Source organism: Neurospora hispaniola, assembly GCF_033458365.1.
Source record: "Neurospora hispaniola strain FGSC 10403 chromosome Unknown B0T23scaffold_10, whole genome shotgun sequence".
NCBI lineage: Eukaryota > Fungi > Ascomycota > Sordariomycetes > Sordariales > Sordariaceae > Neurospora > Neurospora hispaniola.
This window is the reverse complement of record NW_026944415.1, coordinates 1,502,649-1,520,545: the sequence shown is the minus strand read 5'-3', so window position 1 is coordinate 1,520,545 and position 17,897 is coordinate 1,502,649. Positions and strand designations below refer to the sequence as shown.

Genomic DNA, 17,897 nt, shown 5'->3' with positions numbered 1-17,897 from the left:
AGTTGGAGTTGAAGTTTTCCTTGGCAGAGATCAACATTTTCCAAACCCTTTCTATGGCTGCCAAGATAAGGCACTGTTGGAATAGTGCTATACTAGCCGGCTCTGCCGGTGTTGCCTAGCTTCACGTGCATTGTTTGGGGCCGTGTTATTCGGACACAGCTGAATTGTACGGTCATTCCGTGGAATGCCGACAGAACATGGCTTAACAGATGCTAACCAGTGTACAATTGATTAACAGGACACTATGATTTGACAGATCCAAAATCTGGTTTTCGAATTTGAGGGAAGGGTTTAAACCTAATTGAAAACTCGGTAAAGTGCTCTGAGGTTCCCCCAAAAGTAAGAAAGTATGGGATTGAGTAAAAATGGGAGCATGCACCTGCCGCTCAAGTTGCCATGTTAAGCTCTGTCTGTCTCTTTTCTGCCACCAGGGGACTGGAGCTCGGAGGATCCGTTCGTGCGCACAGTCCAGTGTTTGTACACTAACCGCGCAAGCTGAGTGCCGTGTAAGTCGCGCATCTGAACCAATCACAGCAACGTGATTCGACACCACTGACGCAATTAATTCTCCTTCTCCTCCAGCCAACCCGGCCCACATCTTTTCTCCTTTCAACAAATCAAGCGCTTCTTCACTCTTCGACAACATAATCGGTTGATCTCCCGCTTTGTTCATTGAATCTGGCGCATTTGGTTGGCCCAAGGCCTCCAACAGTCACCCCGATTGGGAAATGGTCTCAACCGTTTTGTTTGCACGGACATCTCGGCGATGATGTCAACAAGCGCTGGATCCAGTGACCTCATCAGCCAGCCGAGCCCTCTATTTGGGAAAAGCTGGGGTCCACTGAGGTCATAGCCTTACCATGAAGCGGACAGCCCGGCTCATGGGAATTTGGGTATTCCGGATGCTCACTTGTGAGGACCCCTTCCTTATATGTTCCTTGAAACGAAGGGATGGATGTGGAAGCATGGAAAGTATGACGCTGCTGCACGTCAGGACCGCATTGCACCCATTGGCATCCATGGTAGCGTCGGTACCTACTTATTGCCCTGGGGGAGGACTGTTTCTGCTCTCAGACATCTTCTTGGTTTCCCTCCTCTTTAATTGATCACTTCCCGTCTGTCATCCCATCCCCATCTCCCATATACCGCACATCTTGACGCCAATCACGATATTTTTTTTTCCTTTCTTTTTCTACATCCATCCCCCCAAACGTTCTGTGAGCCTGCTTGTGCCTAGATCATTAGCGCAGGGATATCAATTGGCTTGTGTTTTGTCTTGTCTCATCTGCTTCGTACCTTACCAATACCACATCTCCCATTATCAAGCTACCTAATACATCACCCTATTACTACGCTATCTACCTACGACTCCTCGATAATACAAACACAAGATGGCTACCACACACCGTGACCATCTTCCGGGCACCTACCCCGACTCTAACCCGGCCACCCCCAACGAGCAGGGCCTGGCGCCGCAGAACCAGAGCTACATCCAAAGCCACGACCAACGAAACAAGCTTCACAAGTCCACCGACCCCCGCTCCCATAACTTTTCCGACGCCCGCCTCGGCAACATCGAGTCCCAACCCATCGGAAACGAGTCTGACATCAGCCAGAGACACTTTAACCGTGACTATTCAGGCGAAGCCGTCGGTGGCGGCTTCTACAACCATGACAGCGGTCCGACCATATTCAACTCCCAGCACCCGCGTGTCTCCCAAGCCCCGCAGCGCACCCTCCAAATGGAGAACACCGACGGAGAGGCCGCCCTTGGAGACCAGCAAGAATATACTTTTTCCAAGCCTGTTCCGACCGTCGCCAAGGAGCAGGGCTTCCGCGAAGTTGACGCTCGTCAAGCTCCCGAACAGGGTGTCCATGAAGTCGGCTCTCGCCCCGAGGTTGACTCCCATCCCGAGGCGCGCCGCGCGAACGTGGCTACCTTCAGCCAAGGCGCCGCCGACGAGCAGCCTTCCAACATCCGCGACAAGTCCAGCAACGACGACGCCACCTCGCGCACTAGCCACACCAGCGGTACTGCTCCTTACTGGGGAGATCTTCCCAAGGCCTCCCAAGGCGGTATTTACAACACGGTCACCGGTCATGGCAGTGCTCGGGATGATCATGATGAGCACCATCACCTACCTCATAGGTCAGCAGAAGACTCTGACATCAGGTTGCACGTTACGGGCCTTGGTACTGACGTTCCAAGTGGTGGCGTTTACAACACTGTCGCGGGCCATGGAAGCAGCGACGAGGAGAGCAAGCGTCACCTGGAGGACAGCAACCACAATTATGATAACCTCAAGCTGAATATTCCCGAGAATGACCATGCCGGCGCAGCTACTATTAACAGCACTGAGGCTGTCTTTGATGCGCCATTGGCTGCTGTCCCCGAGGACAAGACGTGGGCTTCCAACAGCTTCTCTCAGGTACCCACTGGTGCTCCTGACGCTGGAACGGTGACAGGTACGGATCGCAAGGACATTGCTCCTGGCTTCCTGCCTGAGCTTGCTGCAGCAGATGATGCTAAGCTCCTCGCCGAGTCGGCTACTAAGAGAAAGGAACGTGCTGGCAGCACCGCTAACGACAATGTCTTTGATGCTCACGCTCATGGTAGCTACCGGAAGGACAGCACTACATCTGCTGGCTCCAACGCCCAGAACAGTGACGTCAAGGCCCAACGCGCTTTTCCCTTGACTTCCAAGCACGCGACCACTGCTGACGTCTCTATGGCCAAGGACGATGCTGGCTCGTCTCCCAACCAGCACCATTCGCGCCACAAGGATGCGTTTGTTGCGGGCGCTGCTGGTCTTGGTGCGGGTGCCGCCGCCTCCCATCTGGCCAAAAAGCACCAGGATGATGAGCTTCGCGAGATTAAGGACAGAAACGCCCAGAAAAACCTAGGAGAGGACACCCTTGCCAAGGAATGGGATACCGTCCCCGAGAATCTGGACCATCCTGCTCGCAACTATCCTCGTCATGCTGCCGCTGTCAGTCACAGAAGAAAGAGCCAGGAACTCAACGAGGCCGGCGTCATCCCCATCTCTGGCACCACGTTGGAGAAAGTGAAACACAAGGAGGAGGAGAAACCCCTTGGCGAAGATACCCTCAATGTTTGGGGCACCACCCCGGAGAACTTGCAAAAGCCCGCGACCCGTCACACTGCCCATGGCGTAAACGTCCAGCAGCCTGCCGCTGAGAACAGACTGGCGAAGCAGCCATCGCCTGCTGGAAGCAATAGCAGTGAGGGCTCCTCCAAGGGCGAGAAGAAGCACCGTGGTCTTCTCGGTATCTTCCACCGCCACAAGGACGACAAGGAAGAGAACACCACCGCCACTGAGTCCCCCAAGTCTCCCAAGGATAAAAGCCACAGTAAGCTGAAGAAGGATGCTGCTTTGGCCGGCACTGGAGCTGCTGCTGGCTACGGTCTTGCCCACCACCACAGCAAGGACGACAAGGACGCCGCCAACCAGCCCACCGAACTGGACCAGAACATGAAGCGCAGGGCTTCCGAGGCTGCTGCTCCTGTAGCTGTTTCCCACCGTCGGAACCCCAGTGACGCTCAGAGCGCGATCCCCCATGTTCCTGCAGTGGGCGCTACATCTGCTGGCGCCCCTTCCCACAGCCTTTCCCAGGCTCAGCGCGAACATGCTCCTGCCAGCAAGATCCCCGTCGCCGCGGATCACAACATCCACCACAGGATGAACAGCAACACGGCCCACGCTGGTATGGCTGGCGCCACTCTTGCTGGAGTCGCTGGTGGCATTGGTGCGGCCAAGTATGCTTCTGCCCACGATGACAAGGAGACCATTCATCCTGAGCAAGACGTCTCCCACGCCGCCAGTGGTGTAGGTGCCCCCGCTGCTGCTGGTACCGGTGCTGTAACTTCGGGCGGCTTGTATCACACTGAAAACCCGAGACAGCCTCCTACTGACTCTAGCACTAATCCTTCCGGGGTGAAGCCGAATGAGAATCTTGCCAGGAACACCGCCCAGGAACCCGGCTACAACGTCTTGATGTCCGGAACCCCCTCTGGTGTTCAACCCATGTCCACCCATGGTCATGACGGCAAGCATGCGAAGACTACCAATGAGCCTGGCAACTACAACCACCTCCACACGGGAACTCCTTCAGGCGTCGCAATGGACACTGCGAATGTAGGCCGTGCCCGTTCCGAGGATCAGCCTCGCACTACCCAGAAGCCAGGCAACTACAAGCATCTTGCTAGTGGCACTCCCTCCGGCGTCATGGCCGGTGCCACTTCCCAGCCCTCCGCTCGCCGTGCCTCCGAGGGTGTCAAGCGCAACGCTCCCGCCGCCGGTGGGAGTGATTCTGAGGAAGGTCTTTACAATGTCCTCTCATCCGGTACCCCTTCAGGCGTCAAGATTTCTCCCCGCCATTCCCGCCATAGCTCTCGCTCGTCTGAGCCCGTCATCCACGCCGACCACCAGGACAAGGACGGCATGTACCGGACTCTCGCCTCCGGCACTGCCACCGGCTTGAACGTTGCCGCCATGCACGAAAACCGTGACAAGGCCATGAAGGATGTTAAAGATGAGGTGCACGAGCAGAGCGCCATGAACACTTTGTCTTCCAAGTCCCGTGTCAACCAGCACAGCCTTCCCCCGGCTGAGTCGCAGCCTATTGCCGCCCTTTCGCCCGCTGAGCACCATAAGAACCAGGATACCGCAGCCGCCGCACCCACGCACCACACCACCGCCAGACGCACCCAAGACCAATACAAGCCCGTTCTCTCGGCCGAGCCTCCCCAGCAATTCATGTCCCCCGAAGTGATGCCTGACGCCTATACCACCTCGGTTCCTGGGCGCAACTCCGGTGCCGGATCTGGTCCCGCTCTCGCCCCCGCGGCCACGGAGCCCATGCGTGCCAAGCACATGAGTCCTATGGTGATGCCGGACGCCTATACTGCTTCTGCGCCTGGACATTCTGGGGCGGAGAAGATCAATAGCATCCCCGAGTCTACTGGCCATACTTATGGTTCCGCTGCTGCTCAGCCTGCTGAGGCTAAGCATATGAGCCCGGAAGAGATGCCGGCTGCTTATACCGCTTCCGCCCCGGGACATTCGGGTGCTGAGAAGCTCGCTGAGCCCAAGACCACGGCTCCGCGCTCCGACAAAAACCTTGCGCTGGCGGCAGCCAGTGGGGCTTGGGCTGCTCGTTCAACTCACAAGGGCGTGAGTGAGGGTTCTGATAAGGAACAGCGCATTCACAAGCCGGTGTTTCACAAGTGCCAACATTGTGGAAAGGATAACGACGTCAGTGATGTTTTGGATACAGTTTTGAAGGGTGAGAGTGGTCGTCAGTAATAGGGAGGATCAGGATACTTGGATTTGAGCTTTACGGCGGCTTTTTTTTGTTAGTTTTTGGATACCAGGAGGGAATTTTTGTTATTGAATTTATGCACTTATGACACTTGATGTTTGACGGACTTGAAGAATACCAATGGCATTTTAATGGCTGGCTATTAGTTGTAGCGGTCGTCTGACCGGTGGTTGTGGATAGCCACTCAGATGGATATTTTAGCTTGATTTCCTTTTCTTTCATGAGAATGTTACATGATCACTGCTGTATGCTTCACATCTCCTTCAAGCCTTGCGGGCGGGAATAATCGCGGATATTCTGCATGGAAGTAATCGACACGAAAGTCGTCGACATCAATGATCCTTTCGCCGACGTCTTCTGGCCGACCACGTCGACCACATTAACCGAATCGGCCCCGACCATCGACAGCCACGAATGAAATTTTTCCTTCGACGCACATACAAAACCCATGAGTTCCACCAGATTACAGTAGGCATGCAGTCGCAATGCGCTGTTCAGACGATAATCAGGTACATGACGGCTTCTTGACGTCACGACTTTGTGCAGCCGATCAATGGATCTACATTTGCGCTCTGCGGCTACGGCCCGTTCATGTCAAATGTTGGACAGGTGCGGCACGTACACAACTTATCTTTAACTCCTGCAGTACCTCAGGCCACAACATTTTTTTGTTTCGCTCGAGCCAAGATAGTTCATATCTTTTCAGTCTTAGTATTCTCTCTTACTTGCCAACAAACATCACCTTTACTCACTGTGACTTGGGTCACCCCTCATCCCTCAATCGCAAGGTCAAGCAAGATGGACGCCAAATCCCCCCACATCAAGAACCGCGACACTCCCCAATGGGGCCTCTACCAGCGGAATATGTTTTGGAGATACAACGATCGGGAACTGCCGCCTTTTAACACCCGTACGTCTTTCCTTGTTTTCTTGATTATTCACCTACCTCTCTCATCAACCAACCTCGATGGATGGCCGGTAACTAACCCTCCCCCTCCCCCCTCCTCTAAACAGACCCAGACGTCCTCGAACGCCTCGCCTCCCGCAAACTCTCGCAAAACGGCTGGCTCTACGCCTCGTCCAACGCCGGACTCTCCCACACCCACCTCGCCAACCGACAAGCCTTCTTCCGGCACAAGCTCGTGCCGAGACAACTAGTCGACACCAACGAGCGGTCCACGCGCACCTCTCTCTTTGACGGGAAATGGGAGGTCTCAGCCCCCTTTGGCATCGCGCCCGTGGGAATCAACAAGATCTACCACGATCAGGGAGAGCTGGCGGTTGCCAAGGCGGCGGGTGAGCTGGGGCTGGTGTATAGTTTGAGTACGGCGGGGAGTTTTCCCATTGAGGACGTCGGGAAGGCGAACGAAGAGGGGAGAGCCAACCGGTTCAAGGCCAATGAGAATTTAGATGTGGAAGGGGAAGGTGGGCATGAAAACTCGAAAAAAGTTCCCGAAGCGCCCCGGTTTTTCCAGCTCTACATGCCTCACGACAACGAGTTGACCCTGAGCTTGCTCAAGCGGGCGCACGAGTCCGGCTTCCAGGCGTGTATCCTGACCACGGACACGTCGCAGCTAGGGTGGCGACACGACGATGTCGCAACGAGCAACTATGCTTTTTACCGCGGCATCGGCGGAGAACTGGGTTTCACGGACCCCGTCTTTCAAAAGAGAATGGCCGAGGCCGGGGTTGACCCCCAGAAAGACGCCGTGAGGGCAGCGAGTATGTGGATCGACACCATCTGGCACGGCCGGGCGTGGTCGTGGGACAAGGCGGTTTGGGCGCGCGAGAAGTGGCAGGAGATTGCCGGGAAAGATAAACCTTTCTTGATCAAGGGAATTCAAAGCGTGAACGACGCCAAAAAGGCGGCGGACTTGGGGTTTGAGGGCGTGGTGGTGAGTAACCATGCGGGAAGACAGGTGGATGGGGCGGTGGGCAGTTTGGATGCCCTGGAGAGCATTGTCAAGGCCGTTGGGGAGAGGAGGGGGTTTACGGTCATGTTTGATAGTGGGGTGAGAGGGGCGGCGGACGTGATGAAGGCGCTGGCGCTGGGAGCCAAGTTTGTGTTTATTGGGAGACTGTGGATTTGGGGGTTGGCCATCATGGGGGAGGAAGGTGTGAGGCATGTGTTGAGGAGTCTGTTGGCGGATTTTGACATTTTGATGAATGTGATGGGGGTGAGGAGTGTGGACGAGATTGATGGGAGTCTCTTGGAGAGTGGGCCGAGGGTTTATGGGTTGTTGAATGAGAAGAGTAAGTTGTGAGATGGGGATGGTAGAATATGGCGGCAGAAGCCTATAAAATCTTGCTAGAGGTAGGAGGTAGGGTGTAGACAAAAACCATGAGCTGTTGACTCTCGAGGACCCACCTGTACGAAGAAGCTCAGGGGCTTTTTCCCGTTTGGGTACAAGTAAACAACCACGAGGAAAACATGATCCCCAGGTTTGATAGCGCGGGCAGAAAGGGACCTGGAAGAAGAGGAAATCAATTCCATCTAGAATTACCTAGATGGGACCCACTTCTCCGCCATGAAACATGTAGGTATCCATGTAGTGTAGCGGGGCAAACTGCTCCACCAACCAACTTTCAAGGATCCCTGGTTTGTCATTCCAGCGTGCATTCAGTGTTGCAGTTGGTTTGTCTTGTCCACATGTAACCCGAACCCTGAGATTTGTAGCTTCAAGTGACCCCCAGGCGCCACTGCAGTGCATTCATCTGTCTCGTGCATGACCCATGTCAGGTAAAGGTTGGGCGAAGCTGATTGTCGAACCTGCAGTGATCTGATGATCCATTCAGCAGCATTTGATTCCTTTCTTGCTGGCGGCAGCAGCTGTCCTTCATTTCCTTCGGGCAGTTCTCTCAGGTCCAGGCCGGCCCGATTTTGTTGCTCACCAACCACCAACACAATTCTCTATCTTTATTTTGACACCAGCAGTCAATTGCGCTTAGGTGGCTCCAATCCGCATCTGATTGCGCTTCTCTAAATTGAGGTCAAAAGTGGGCTAGACTAGTACATACTGTAGGTACATAGTCATCAACATCACCTGCAGAACGCAATCCTGGCCTCCACTTGGCAGCGGAGAAGAGGCCCGTCTGACATTACATGACAGCCAACAACTCCAAGCCAACGACACCTCACAGCTGGACTGACACCTGAGCCCGCTCACCTTCCCGCCGCCATCCATCGATCTGTCCCGTCATCTCCATCGCATCGTCTAGTGTAGGTTTTAGGTAGCCCTATGCATTACCTACCTAGTCAAAGAGCCAGTCAAGAGCGGCGACAATAGACTAGACCAACTAGAGAGGCCCTGATCATCAACTAGGCCCCCCCCATTCAACGGAGCTTTCCCCGGCCGCGACAAGGACAAGAACCCCCCAATCCACAAAGGTCCAGCCCAGCCCAGTCAGGTCTCTCATCGCCATCCCCAAGTGCTACCTTAGCCTCCTTTCTCACCGGCCGCTGCCCACTCACTGCTGTCAGTGCCCGTCGCATTCCCGCTGCGCGTCCAGCCTACTACCTAGTCAGGTAATCCTCCTCGCGACCCTCTTTCAGCTTCGACCTTCTCCGCTCTTCCATCTTCGATAGGATCCAGACCTCTCTCTGCTGTTGGAATACAACATGGCCGGCTTTCCTCCACGAAACCAACAGCACATCCAGCCCGATGAAGGCTACTCGGAAGACCCTCTGAACCCCCAGGCCAATTCCTCCTGCCTCAAATCCCGCGACGCCTCTCCTTGCGCCCATCCATCGTCGCGCCAAGCCTCAGACATTCCACCCTGGCTGATCCAACATATCTCGGGCCTCTCCATGGAAAACAAGACTGGTTGGCCCTCCTTTTCCCCTGTTTTTTTGTTTCAGTTTTCATCCAAATCGTCCAAAAACGAATCCAACTGACCAGTCGCGCTTCTCTCCTAGAACTCGCCATGGCACTCCTCAACGACCTCCCCACGAGCGTTATCTCGCAAATCGTCGAAACACAACTCTATCCCCGACTGTACATCGACTTTGTGCGCTATCTCCCAGCCGAAATATGCCTAAAGATTCTGGGGTACCTCGACCCCATCTCTCTCATCAATGTCGCCCGTGCCTGCCGAGTCTGGTACGAGCTTGCCATGGATCGAAAGCTGTGGCAGCATCTGTACTACATGGAGGGCTTCAAGGCGCTAATGGACGAGATCCATGCCGCCGAAGAAAAGATGAACCAGACTCCCATACCCACCCCCAGCCATTTAGAGCAATACCGGCCCGAAGAAGACGGACATGTTCACAAGAGGAGGGCCATTGCCAAAGCATCACCCCCTATGCTGCCCGCTGATGAGGATACCAAAGTGTTGCCCGCTGATGAGCCTTGTGATATCGACATGGCGGGCTCGAGTATCTTTGGTGGTGGTAGTGGTTGCGGCGTAGCCCGCTCGCGGATGAGTGAACACGGCGAGGTCAATGGGAGAGGAAGACGCGTGGACAAGGGAAAAGGACGGGCCATGAGCCCACCGCCGCAGCAGTCGGCTACCACCCGTTACAGAGACAGCATGTCTCACAGAACCCCCATCCTTGCTGGCACGTTGCAAAAGACGACTCTGTGGTGGTGGGATGCTAACGACCGCCGATACAAGATTGACTGGAAATATCTGTATACCATGCGCCGACGACTCGAGGCCAACTGGGAGCACGGAAAATACACAAACTTCCAGCTTCCCCACCCGAACTATCCTGAGGAAGGCCACCGCGAATGCATCTACAGTATTCAGTATAATCCCCAGTTTCTTGTCAGTGGCAGCAGGGATCTCACCATCAAGGTATGGGACATGAAGAGCAGGCGTTGTTTGCGGACGCTCAAGGGTCACCGTCGCTCCGTGCTCTGTCTTCAGTTCGACTCTAGCCCCGACGAGGACATAATCGTTTCTGGCAGCTCCGATTCTGATGTCATCATCTGGCGCTTTTCCACCGGAGAAATCATTGAGGTGCTCCGCCATGCCCACCAAGAATCCGTTCTCAACGTCAAGTTTGACAAGCGCATCCTGGTAACATGCTCCAAGGACAAAACCATCAAGGTCTTCAACCGAAGGCCGCTTCGCCATGGCGATCTAGGCTATCCCTTTGACCAGGTCGGTACAACTGTCAATATAGGCTACGACATCCCCCCGAGTATTGAGGACGCGCCTGTAATACCGCCGTGGACCATGATTGGCACCCTCGTGGGCCATAGCGCGGCTGTCAATGCAGTCCAGATTCACGAACGAGAAATTGTTTCGGCCAGTGGCGACCGATACATCAAGGTATGGGACTGGCCCACCCAAGACGTCCAGCGTACTATCATAGGACACCACAAGGGCATAGCCTGTGTACAGTATGATGGCCGACGTATTGTCAGCGGTAGCAGTGACAACGAAGTCAAGATTTTTGATTGCCAGACGGGTCTGGAGGTGACCACTCTGAAGGGCCACACAGCGCTGGTGCGGACAGTGCAGGCCGGGTTTGGCGACCATCCGTACAGCGTAGAGGAAGACTTGATCAAGGCCAAGGAGGTCGACCAGGCTTATTACAAGGCCGTGGAAGCAGGCGAGATTGACGAAAACGACAATCCGAGGACACGCCGCAAGACCAACGCCGGCTCTAGCAGACCGCAGGACGTTTGCGCGACTGGAGCCAAGCTACCGCCCGGCGGCGGCGGTGGCAGGTTTGGTCGTATCGTTAGTGGAAGCTACGACACCACCATTATCATCTGGAGGAGGGATTCGGAGGGTGTATGGCGGCCACAGCATCACCTCAGACATGAACAGGCTGCTGAAGCGGCTTCGAGACGAGACGACGGGCCGCCCGATGTGCCTGGCAGGATTCCGCTGCATCCGAGCATGCGTTCTGGGTTGGCTGCAGCGAGCATGCCCGCACCTATAAACCCTCATACAGCTGCTGGCTCCTCGCGGACTGCAAGTGCTCCTCCTGGGCCCCTGGCTGGAAGGGTGCCTGAGACAGTGGACCCAGCTGTCCTGCTTGAATACGAGCAGATGGTACACGGCGCTGTCCAAAGCGGCCCAACAGCTTTTAGAAATCTTCTTCAGGCTCACCCCGAGATTATTTCTCTACGTCACATGGTGGACCGAGCGCTCAACCGGCAGTCGGACCCGAACTTGCGGGCTCAGTTGCGAACTGCATGGACGGGAGCTCATATTCAGAATCAGTGGAACCACGGTCGGGCTCGAAGTAATCAAGAGAATGCCATGGCTGCTAACGCTGCCGTTGCTGCTGGCAGTAACGGCGTCATTGGGACCGGTACGGCAACGGCAACGGCGGCGGCAGCAGCACTGGCGGCAGGAGCAGCGGCAGGCCAGCCTGTCATCTCGCAAGCCTCGCTACCACAGGTGTCGGTCCCAGTTGCTCCAGCGGATGCTGTCACAGCAGCGCCTGCGCAACAGCCTCAACTCCCGCCTGTGGCAGGTGGGCGTCATCATCCGCACATCCCCGTAGCACCGGCTGAAGAAAATGCGCCCAGGGTGTTCAAGTTGCAGTACGATGCCCGGAGGATTATCTGTTGTAGTCAAACCAGTTACATCGTCGGGTGGGATTTCTGTAACGGCGACAAGGAGTTGGAGGAGGCTAGTCGGTTCTTTGACACGGTGCAGTAATGTGAATGTGTTTTAGGGGGGCAAGTTTTTTCTGATGTTTATGGTAGCACTCAGCTGTTTAGAACGGGACATCATAGTCAAATTTGGTCCAGTTTGGTAGTACAGATTGTATGGAGGGAGCACAGGCGTTGGATGGTTAGTGCCAGATCCCAAGATCATGGCAAGGAGTCTTGTTACCTAATTTTGCGAATGCGCATCATTGTTATCAGGTATTGTTTACAAACTGGACGGTAGTTGTGCGTTGGCCGTTCTGTCATGGATTTTATTTGACCATAGAGCATGGCAGAGTATACGCTCAATGGATGTGTCGTTCCGTGTCTCTTTCCACGCTCGTCTCTGTGATGTTGTGTATGCCTAGTTTCGCAACGAGAAAATGGCGACTATTCTACAACTCGGAGACACAACCTTCGGGTAAAGGCAATGGAAAGAAAACACCGCTTGTCTGTAATGCCGTCTTTTCGATTGGTATAACAACGATATGGTTCAACCGAACCATGTGCAAATGCATGCCCTCCCTCAGCTTCAACCTGAAATCATCAAGCCATAACTCCAATCCCAAAGCAACTTGTCGAACTCTCAAAACTAGGTCCCCAAAGCGGTCTAACCCAGCCCTTCCCATTATATGTCCCTCATCATCACCAGCCTGCCCTTCTAACCAGCAACCTCCTTGACCTTTCCTCCCACCTTGGGCTCCTCATCCACAAACTCGGGCACCTCATCCTGCATGAAACTTGGCACCGCTCCCGCCTCCATCCCACCATACATCTCCCTCTCCAACTCCACCTCCTGCCCCAACGCCTCCAGCTCGGCATCCAACTCGTCCTCATCCACATCCTCGGGCACCTCATAGCTCCTCGCCAATGACTCTTGGATCTCATTTCCGACGTCCAACAGATCCGCCATCTCGTCCTGCAACCGCTCAATCTTGTCGATGTCCACCTTGCCATACTCCTTTTTGAGCTGCTTGTTGGTCGTCTTGAGCGCGTCAATCGTCACCATGGTGTTCTTGAGGTTGTCCTGCATCGTCTGCGCCTGCTCCATGTTCCACACCTGCGACTGGATCTGGTCGCGCTGCGCCTCGTACTGCTTGCGCTGCCGCAACACCTTGAGCGCTTTTTGCTTGAGCGCCGTCTTGCCGGGCCCGTCGCGCATCTTGGCCAGCTTGGACTGGTAGCCGGATAGCTCGGCGGTGAGGGAGGCGAGCTTGACGTCGATGGAGGAGAGGCGCGTGTCGAGGGAGGAGATGGCGGTTGTGAGGGTGGGTTTGGGAGCGGTGGGTTTGGAGGAGGTGCCGAAGAGGCGGTTCATTTTGGCGGGTTTTGTAGGGTTCAAGTTGTTCCGTGAATTTTTGGAGGTTCCTGGTGTTGAGACGGCGGTGGAGGTGAATGTCGGTGTTCGGTGCTTGTTGGTGTTGTTGTTGTTGTTGTTGTTGTTACTGTTTGTTGTTGCGGGGAAGATCCATTGGCGGTTGCGACAGGCGAACGGTCGCTGATGACCCGACCGACCGACCGACCGCCTAAAGCGCTACTATGGAGTGCTGCTTATCCGCCGATGACGACTGCTGCGTGGGGCAGTGTGGCGCATGTGAGATGGTTTGAGTTCGTGGGGAAGGTGGAGCAGCTGGGTGAGGCTGGACCGCCCTATGGGGCTTGCTCGGTGGATTCCACTTGAGGGGGTGCCCCCGCCAACATGGCCCGGGGAAGTCGACTTCAACGCCAACCTAGTTACCCTAGGTACACTCAGGCTCTTTAACTCTTCTTTCCTATACAATATAGGTGGCTCGCGACCAGACGGATGATCAGTGGCATCAATGATCGGATATTTGTTTGCATCATCAGCAGAGAACTCTGCTTAGGGGTCCATCTTCCAAGTCACGGACGTACCTAGAGGTAGCCATGTCCCAACACAACGCACGCCGTGGACTGTCCGTGCGAGTGCAACAACAGGGCCGGTGGCCAGGATGAGGTACATTGTTGGCTGTCTGGCTTTTCTCTGACGCTCGTTGGAATGCCTGATCCGCCTTCGGATTTCGAAATATAACACCCGCCTCGGGATTGCGGCCATGTCTTCAGGCCTGGAGCTGAGTGATATTCACGCTAAACTGCCTTTTACCCCCAAGAATGTCAACGATGGACCACTTACAGCCTGATGGAAACTGCTCAAATCTCCTGATTTTCAACCGGAACATCTTCATGACGTCTCTACCATTAGTGTTACCATCTGTTGACCTTCCTATACGCTTGTTCGAATACGGCACTGAAAAGCTATCACCTGGCGAGGCAGTTGACCGGTATGTATACCACGTGTTGGGTAAGTGCTGCGGTTGTGACATCGACAGAGGATTGCAATGAGGATATCCAGAAAATGCCCAGCGGATCCGCGAGTGTTTCGGGGAGCGAAGTTGTTGTGGGGTTTATCGAAGTAGAAGTGCTAAGGTCACACAGGACCCCCTTTACTTTGCCGGTTCGTTTTCTCCATGCTGACCAAGTCTTGAAAGATGGATATGTCAAGATGAAGCGTGTGGTCACAACGGCTTGGAGAAGGTACCTACGTTGCATACACCTGGTTGCTCGTATTAGTGGACATCCACTATTCATATCAGTTCAGGATAGAGGATAATCAGTGGTTTCAATGAAGTTTTGAAGGACATCGGGCACTTGAGCGAATAGAGCAATTTGGATTCATCTCCATATCAAGAGCATGCAGAGGGAGATTGACTGTGACGAGTCAGCACAGCAATAGCCAGGTGAGTATATTGAACTCGGGAGCTCACAAAGCAGCGATTGTCGACATCTGATAACATGCTGACAACATCTTATTTCTGCTCTACAAGGACCTCATCTTTTCTTCGTGATGGCTAAGTACTCTATCAGATTATCGTCTCACTAGTGCTATTACTAGGCCTGGCGGTTCCTGAAGTTGAATCCTTTCGCATGAAGCCGGGGATCCCAAATCAACGCCAAGGATAGGAGGTGTGCACACCCTTTATAGGAAAGGAACTCATCCATGTACACTGACTCGAGCCTGACCACACGTGTTCGACGTACCGGTGGACGGAGCCAGGTAGTGCAAGTTCATCCAGACAGTCAGACCTCTAAGGGCCTTTGTGTTGGCGTCGATCATTGCCCGACCATGCACACCCTTGGGCTGTGCTGCAAAATCCCCAACCGAAGACTGGTTGTTGTGGCTTCAGGAACCCCAGATTTGCAGGATTCGTGGCTCCTTCCAGAGAGCATCTGGACGGTCTTGGCCTGGGGGGAAAGGCATGATCTACCATAGTCTATATTACAGGCTTTACACTGGCAAACGACCTCGGACTTGAAGCAACATCTCGCCCTGCACAGTACTGTAGGAGACTGTGTAGGAAAATGAAGACGCCGCTGACGCCGGGACAAACAATGTTGACGCTGTATGATGTAATCGTATTCTTTACTCAACCCTTCCCAAATCTACACCACCAAGAATCGGTTGGTTCGAGTTGAAGCGGTGACCGCATCTTCAATGGCACATGGACAAGTTGGTCTCGCCAAAGGTTTACCTGGTGTGAGGCTAGCTATCGCCCATCTCGTTAGGTACCTAGTAATCACGATGAAATGCTGACTACGTTGATACGGTACCTGCGCACCCGAACTTTTTTTCTAGTTTGACCTTCTCGCTCGCACTTGCATTGAACCGTTCGATAATCGGTAAAGAGCACTAGCATTTCTGTACACCAGACCCAAAGCCGACCAACATCCCGCTTCTCTACAGTTGTTCCGAAACCCGAGTCAAGTCACCGGCGACAGAAACAAGGCTTATCTCTTTTGCCCACGCCGCCCTCTCGGTGACCTCTTTGGGAGTAGTCTAGGTCCCTGCAGAAAAATGCAACGGCTGGCCGTCACCGTGTGCGAAAGACGTTACGGAAGACGGCATCAGATGCAGTGGCGGACACTGCGCTCTGTTGGGCAGTCTGTTGCCTAGGATAGTGGCTTTGGCGTGACACAAGATGGAGCAAAGGCTGTATTCGGCTCAGCTCTATGGGCCTTGGATGCCTTGGCACCCCATGCGCCTCCATTCACAGTCCACCATCTAGCGCGGGAAGCCTTATGCCAAGTATGTACCAACACATTATCAGTTCATGTCCAAAAAGGGACCTAGAATTTAACTATCAGCCATGGGTCTCGCGCGGGGTACTACACTGTTTAATGCATCAGGCGCAATATTTCACCTTTACGGCCTCGGGATGGTGACCGGAAACGGGTTCAGCTCAAAGAAGCGAAGGGTCATGTTTGTTCATATAAGAAAGGGGCTGCACGCCCAAGCAGCCGTAGGTAGTCGAGTATAACATTCAGCAGCACCTTGGTCACCTCACCTCACCCACTCCAACTCCTCAACCTCACAACCCAAACAACAACCAAGCCGGTCATCACAATGCGTTCCAACACTCTTCTCGTTGCCCTTGCGGCCACTGCTTCAGCTTCAGCTGTTCCCCAGCCCCGAGCTGAGGCTCCCGGCGCTCTGATCACCCCGGCCCCTATCTTCAAGGGTTCGGCTGTTCAGGGTGCCATCCGGGCGCATGGTCAGCAGGCAGAGGTTGTTGACAAGCGGGCCTATGAGGTTTCAGTGGAAATTTCGGGTTCGGGCAGCCAATTCACCAGCTGCGTTTACAGCATCAGCTCGGTGCTGAGGTCGATTCAAAACGCCGCCCCTTATCCCTCCGACACGGATCTGGCGTCTTGGATTCTTACAGCCGTTCCGGAGGAGTCCACCACGACGCTGGGTCTCAACGACGCCGGCAAAGCTTGCGAGACGTCGGATATGACGACCCCTGCCGTCCCTACGTCCTTGACCTCGGCCTTCTCGTCCTACGAGTCCGAGGCTGAGGCGTGGCTGACCGAGGCGGCTAAGGGCGCGAGCAGCGTGGCCGGTAACTGCCCTACCAAGGTCCGCGATTGGGTCGAGCTCTCCTTTGCCACGAATACTGCCGAGTGCAAGGCCATTGTCGCCAGGCTGCAGGGCAAAAGCGGCGCTGGTTTGAACTCTGGTGAGTGAACATGTCCACCTTGTTCTCCATGTACTAATACCGAATCCTTCCCAGCTCCCGTCTTGGCCGCCGTCGCTGCGTTTACCGGCCTCGTTGGCGTCTTGGCACTCTAAGAGCATCGCCAAAGAAGCCTGACATGATAGGTACCCTTGGTACAAGAAAACACGAATGATACGATAAAACTAGGTAATGGACGGATGAATGAGACGAACACGTTATCGTCGTTGGACAGTTGATTTCTTGATGCGTTGGATACATGGATGATGATGGAGGGATTCTTCTAACATGATAATACTGTGACGATATTCACGAGATACCTACCTCTATGCTACTACCAAATGCAGACATTGATGTGACTGGAATTGGGCTGGGAATGATTATGATATCGATTAAGGGAACGAATATTCACAGGGAACAGGAGTGATATGATGATCCGTATCCACCTTTCGGTAGTACATACCCACAGTACCTCCATCTAGCGTGCAGTGCAGCTTCCACTTGCACCGAGTGAGCACTGCGTATGTACCCCACTGTATGCATGTAAGGTACCTGCATGGCCGATGTACCTGCCTAGAGGCACCGACGAGTACCTCCCGATCCTAGAGGCACCTGACGGACGGATCATGATGTTCGATGCAGCGGGTAAACTGAAGAAGCAGGAACAAGGCTATCGCGACCGTCCCTGACATACTAAAAGGAAGGAACCCAGGGCTGTCAGGGAAGGAACTATCTCGGGTAGGTAAGCCAGGCAGCTGCTTGGGAGTTTGGTGGGCTCCCTGGTCACCTCTCCCGGCCGGCTACATATTCGGCGGACTGCCAGGTGCCCCTGGTTTCTTTAGCTTAGGCACTCCCCACCGTGACTAGGTACTGTGTACTGTAGACCTAGCTAATAATTAATAGTGTCGGG

General features: G+C 54.4%; 5 protein-coding genes across 5 annotated transcripts; 4 read left to right on the top strand and 1 right to left on the bottom strand.

Annotated features, from left to right (window-relative positions):
- Positions 1 to 1,391: 1,391 nt before the first annotated feature.
- On the top strand, positions 1,392 to 5,327 carry B0T23DRAFT_457346 (uncharacterized protein; the record flags this gene model as incomplete). Its single annotated transcript, XM_062841282.1, has 1 exon — positions 1,392 to 5,327. The coding sequence occupies one exon, from the start codon at positions 1,392 to 1,394 to the stop codon at positions 5,325 to 5,327; it is 3,936 nt and encodes a 1,311-aa protein (XP_062688436.1).
- A 356-nt stretch (positions 5,328 to 5,683) lies between these two features.
- Positions 5,684 to 7,954, top strand: B0T23DRAFT_390538 (FMN-dependent alpha-hydroxy acid dehydrogenase). Its single transcript, XM_062837885.1, has 2 exons — positions 5,684 to 6,253; positions 6,358 to 7,954. Exons 1-2 carry the CDS (start codon positions 5,935 to 5,937, stop codon positions 7,605 to 7,607), a joined length of 1,569 nt encoding a protein of 522 aa, XP_062688435.1. The 5' UTR covers positions 5,684 to 5,934; the 3' UTR covers positions 7,608 to 7,954.
- Positions 7,955 to 8,645: 691 nt separating this feature from the next.
- Positions 8,646 to 12,293, top strand: B0T23DRAFT_49662 (F-box/WD-40 repeat-containing protein). The gene is made up of 2 exons (XM_062841365.1): positions 8,646 to 9,167; positions 9,260 to 12,293. The coding sequence occupies exons 1-2, from the start codon at positions 8,963 to 8,965 to the stop codon at positions 11,965 to 11,967; spliced, it is 2,913 nt and encodes a 970-aa protein (XP_062688434.1). The 5' UTR covers positions 8,646 to 8,962; the 3' UTR covers positions 11,968 to 12,293.
- Positions 12,220 to 13,394, bottom strand: B0T23DRAFT_390535 (Snf7 family). Its single transcript, XM_062837884.1, has one exon. The coding sequence runs from the start codon at positions 13,273 to 13,275 to the stop codon at positions 12,619 to 12,621; it is 657 nt and encodes a 218-aa protein (XP_062688433.1). The 5' UTR covers positions 13,276 to 13,394; the 3' UTR covers positions 12,220 to 12,618.
- A 2,896-nt stretch (positions 13,395 to 16,290) lies between these two features.
- B0T23DRAFT_390532 (uncharacterized protein) lies at positions 16,291 to 17,487 on the top strand. The gene is made up of 2 exons (XM_062837883.1): positions 16,291 to 16,990; positions 17,045 to 17,487. Exons 1-2 carry the CDS (start codon positions 16,378 to 16,380, stop codon positions 17,101 to 17,103), a joined length of 672 nt encoding a protein of 223 aa, XP_062688432.1. The 5' UTR covers positions 16,291 to 16,377; the 3' UTR covers positions 17,104 to 17,487.
- The last annotated feature ends 410 nt before the right edge of the window (positions 17,488 to 17,897 follow it).

What these genes read in the sequence shown, in the direction of transcription:
- B0T23DRAFT_390538 (XM_062837885.1), top strand. Translation starts at nt 5,935, where the DNA reads ATGTCAAATGTTGGACAGGTGCGGCACGTACACAACTTATCTTTAACT. An exon ending in ACTGCCGCCTTTTAACACCC is followed by an intron (nt 6,254 to 6,357) that starts GTACGTCTTTCC and finishes TCCTCTAAACAG; the next exon opens with ACCCAGACGTCCTCGAACGC.
- B0T23DRAFT_49662 (XM_062841365.1), top strand. Translation starts at nt 8,963, where the DNA reads ATGGCCGGCTTTCCTCCACGAAACCAACAGCACATCCAGCCCGATGAA. An exon ending in CTCCATGGAAAACAAGACTG is followed by an intron (nt 9,168 to 9,259) that starts GTTGGCCCTCCT and finishes CTTCTCTCCTAG; the next exon opens with AACTCGCCATGGCACTCCTC.
- B0T23DRAFT_390535 (XM_062837884.1), bottom strand. Translation starts at nt 13,275, where the DNA reads ATGAACCGCCTCTTCGGCACCTCCTCCAAACCCACCGCTCCCAAACCC.
- B0T23DRAFT_390532 (XM_062837883.1), top strand. Translation starts at nt 16,378, where the DNA reads ATGCGTTCCAACACTCTTCTCGTTGCCCTTGCGGCCACTGCTTCAGCT. An exon ending in CGGCGCTGGTTTGAACTCTG is followed by an intron (nt 16,991 to 17,044) that starts GTGAGTGAACAT and finishes AATCCTTCCCAG; the next exon opens with CTCCCGTCTTGGCCGCCGTC.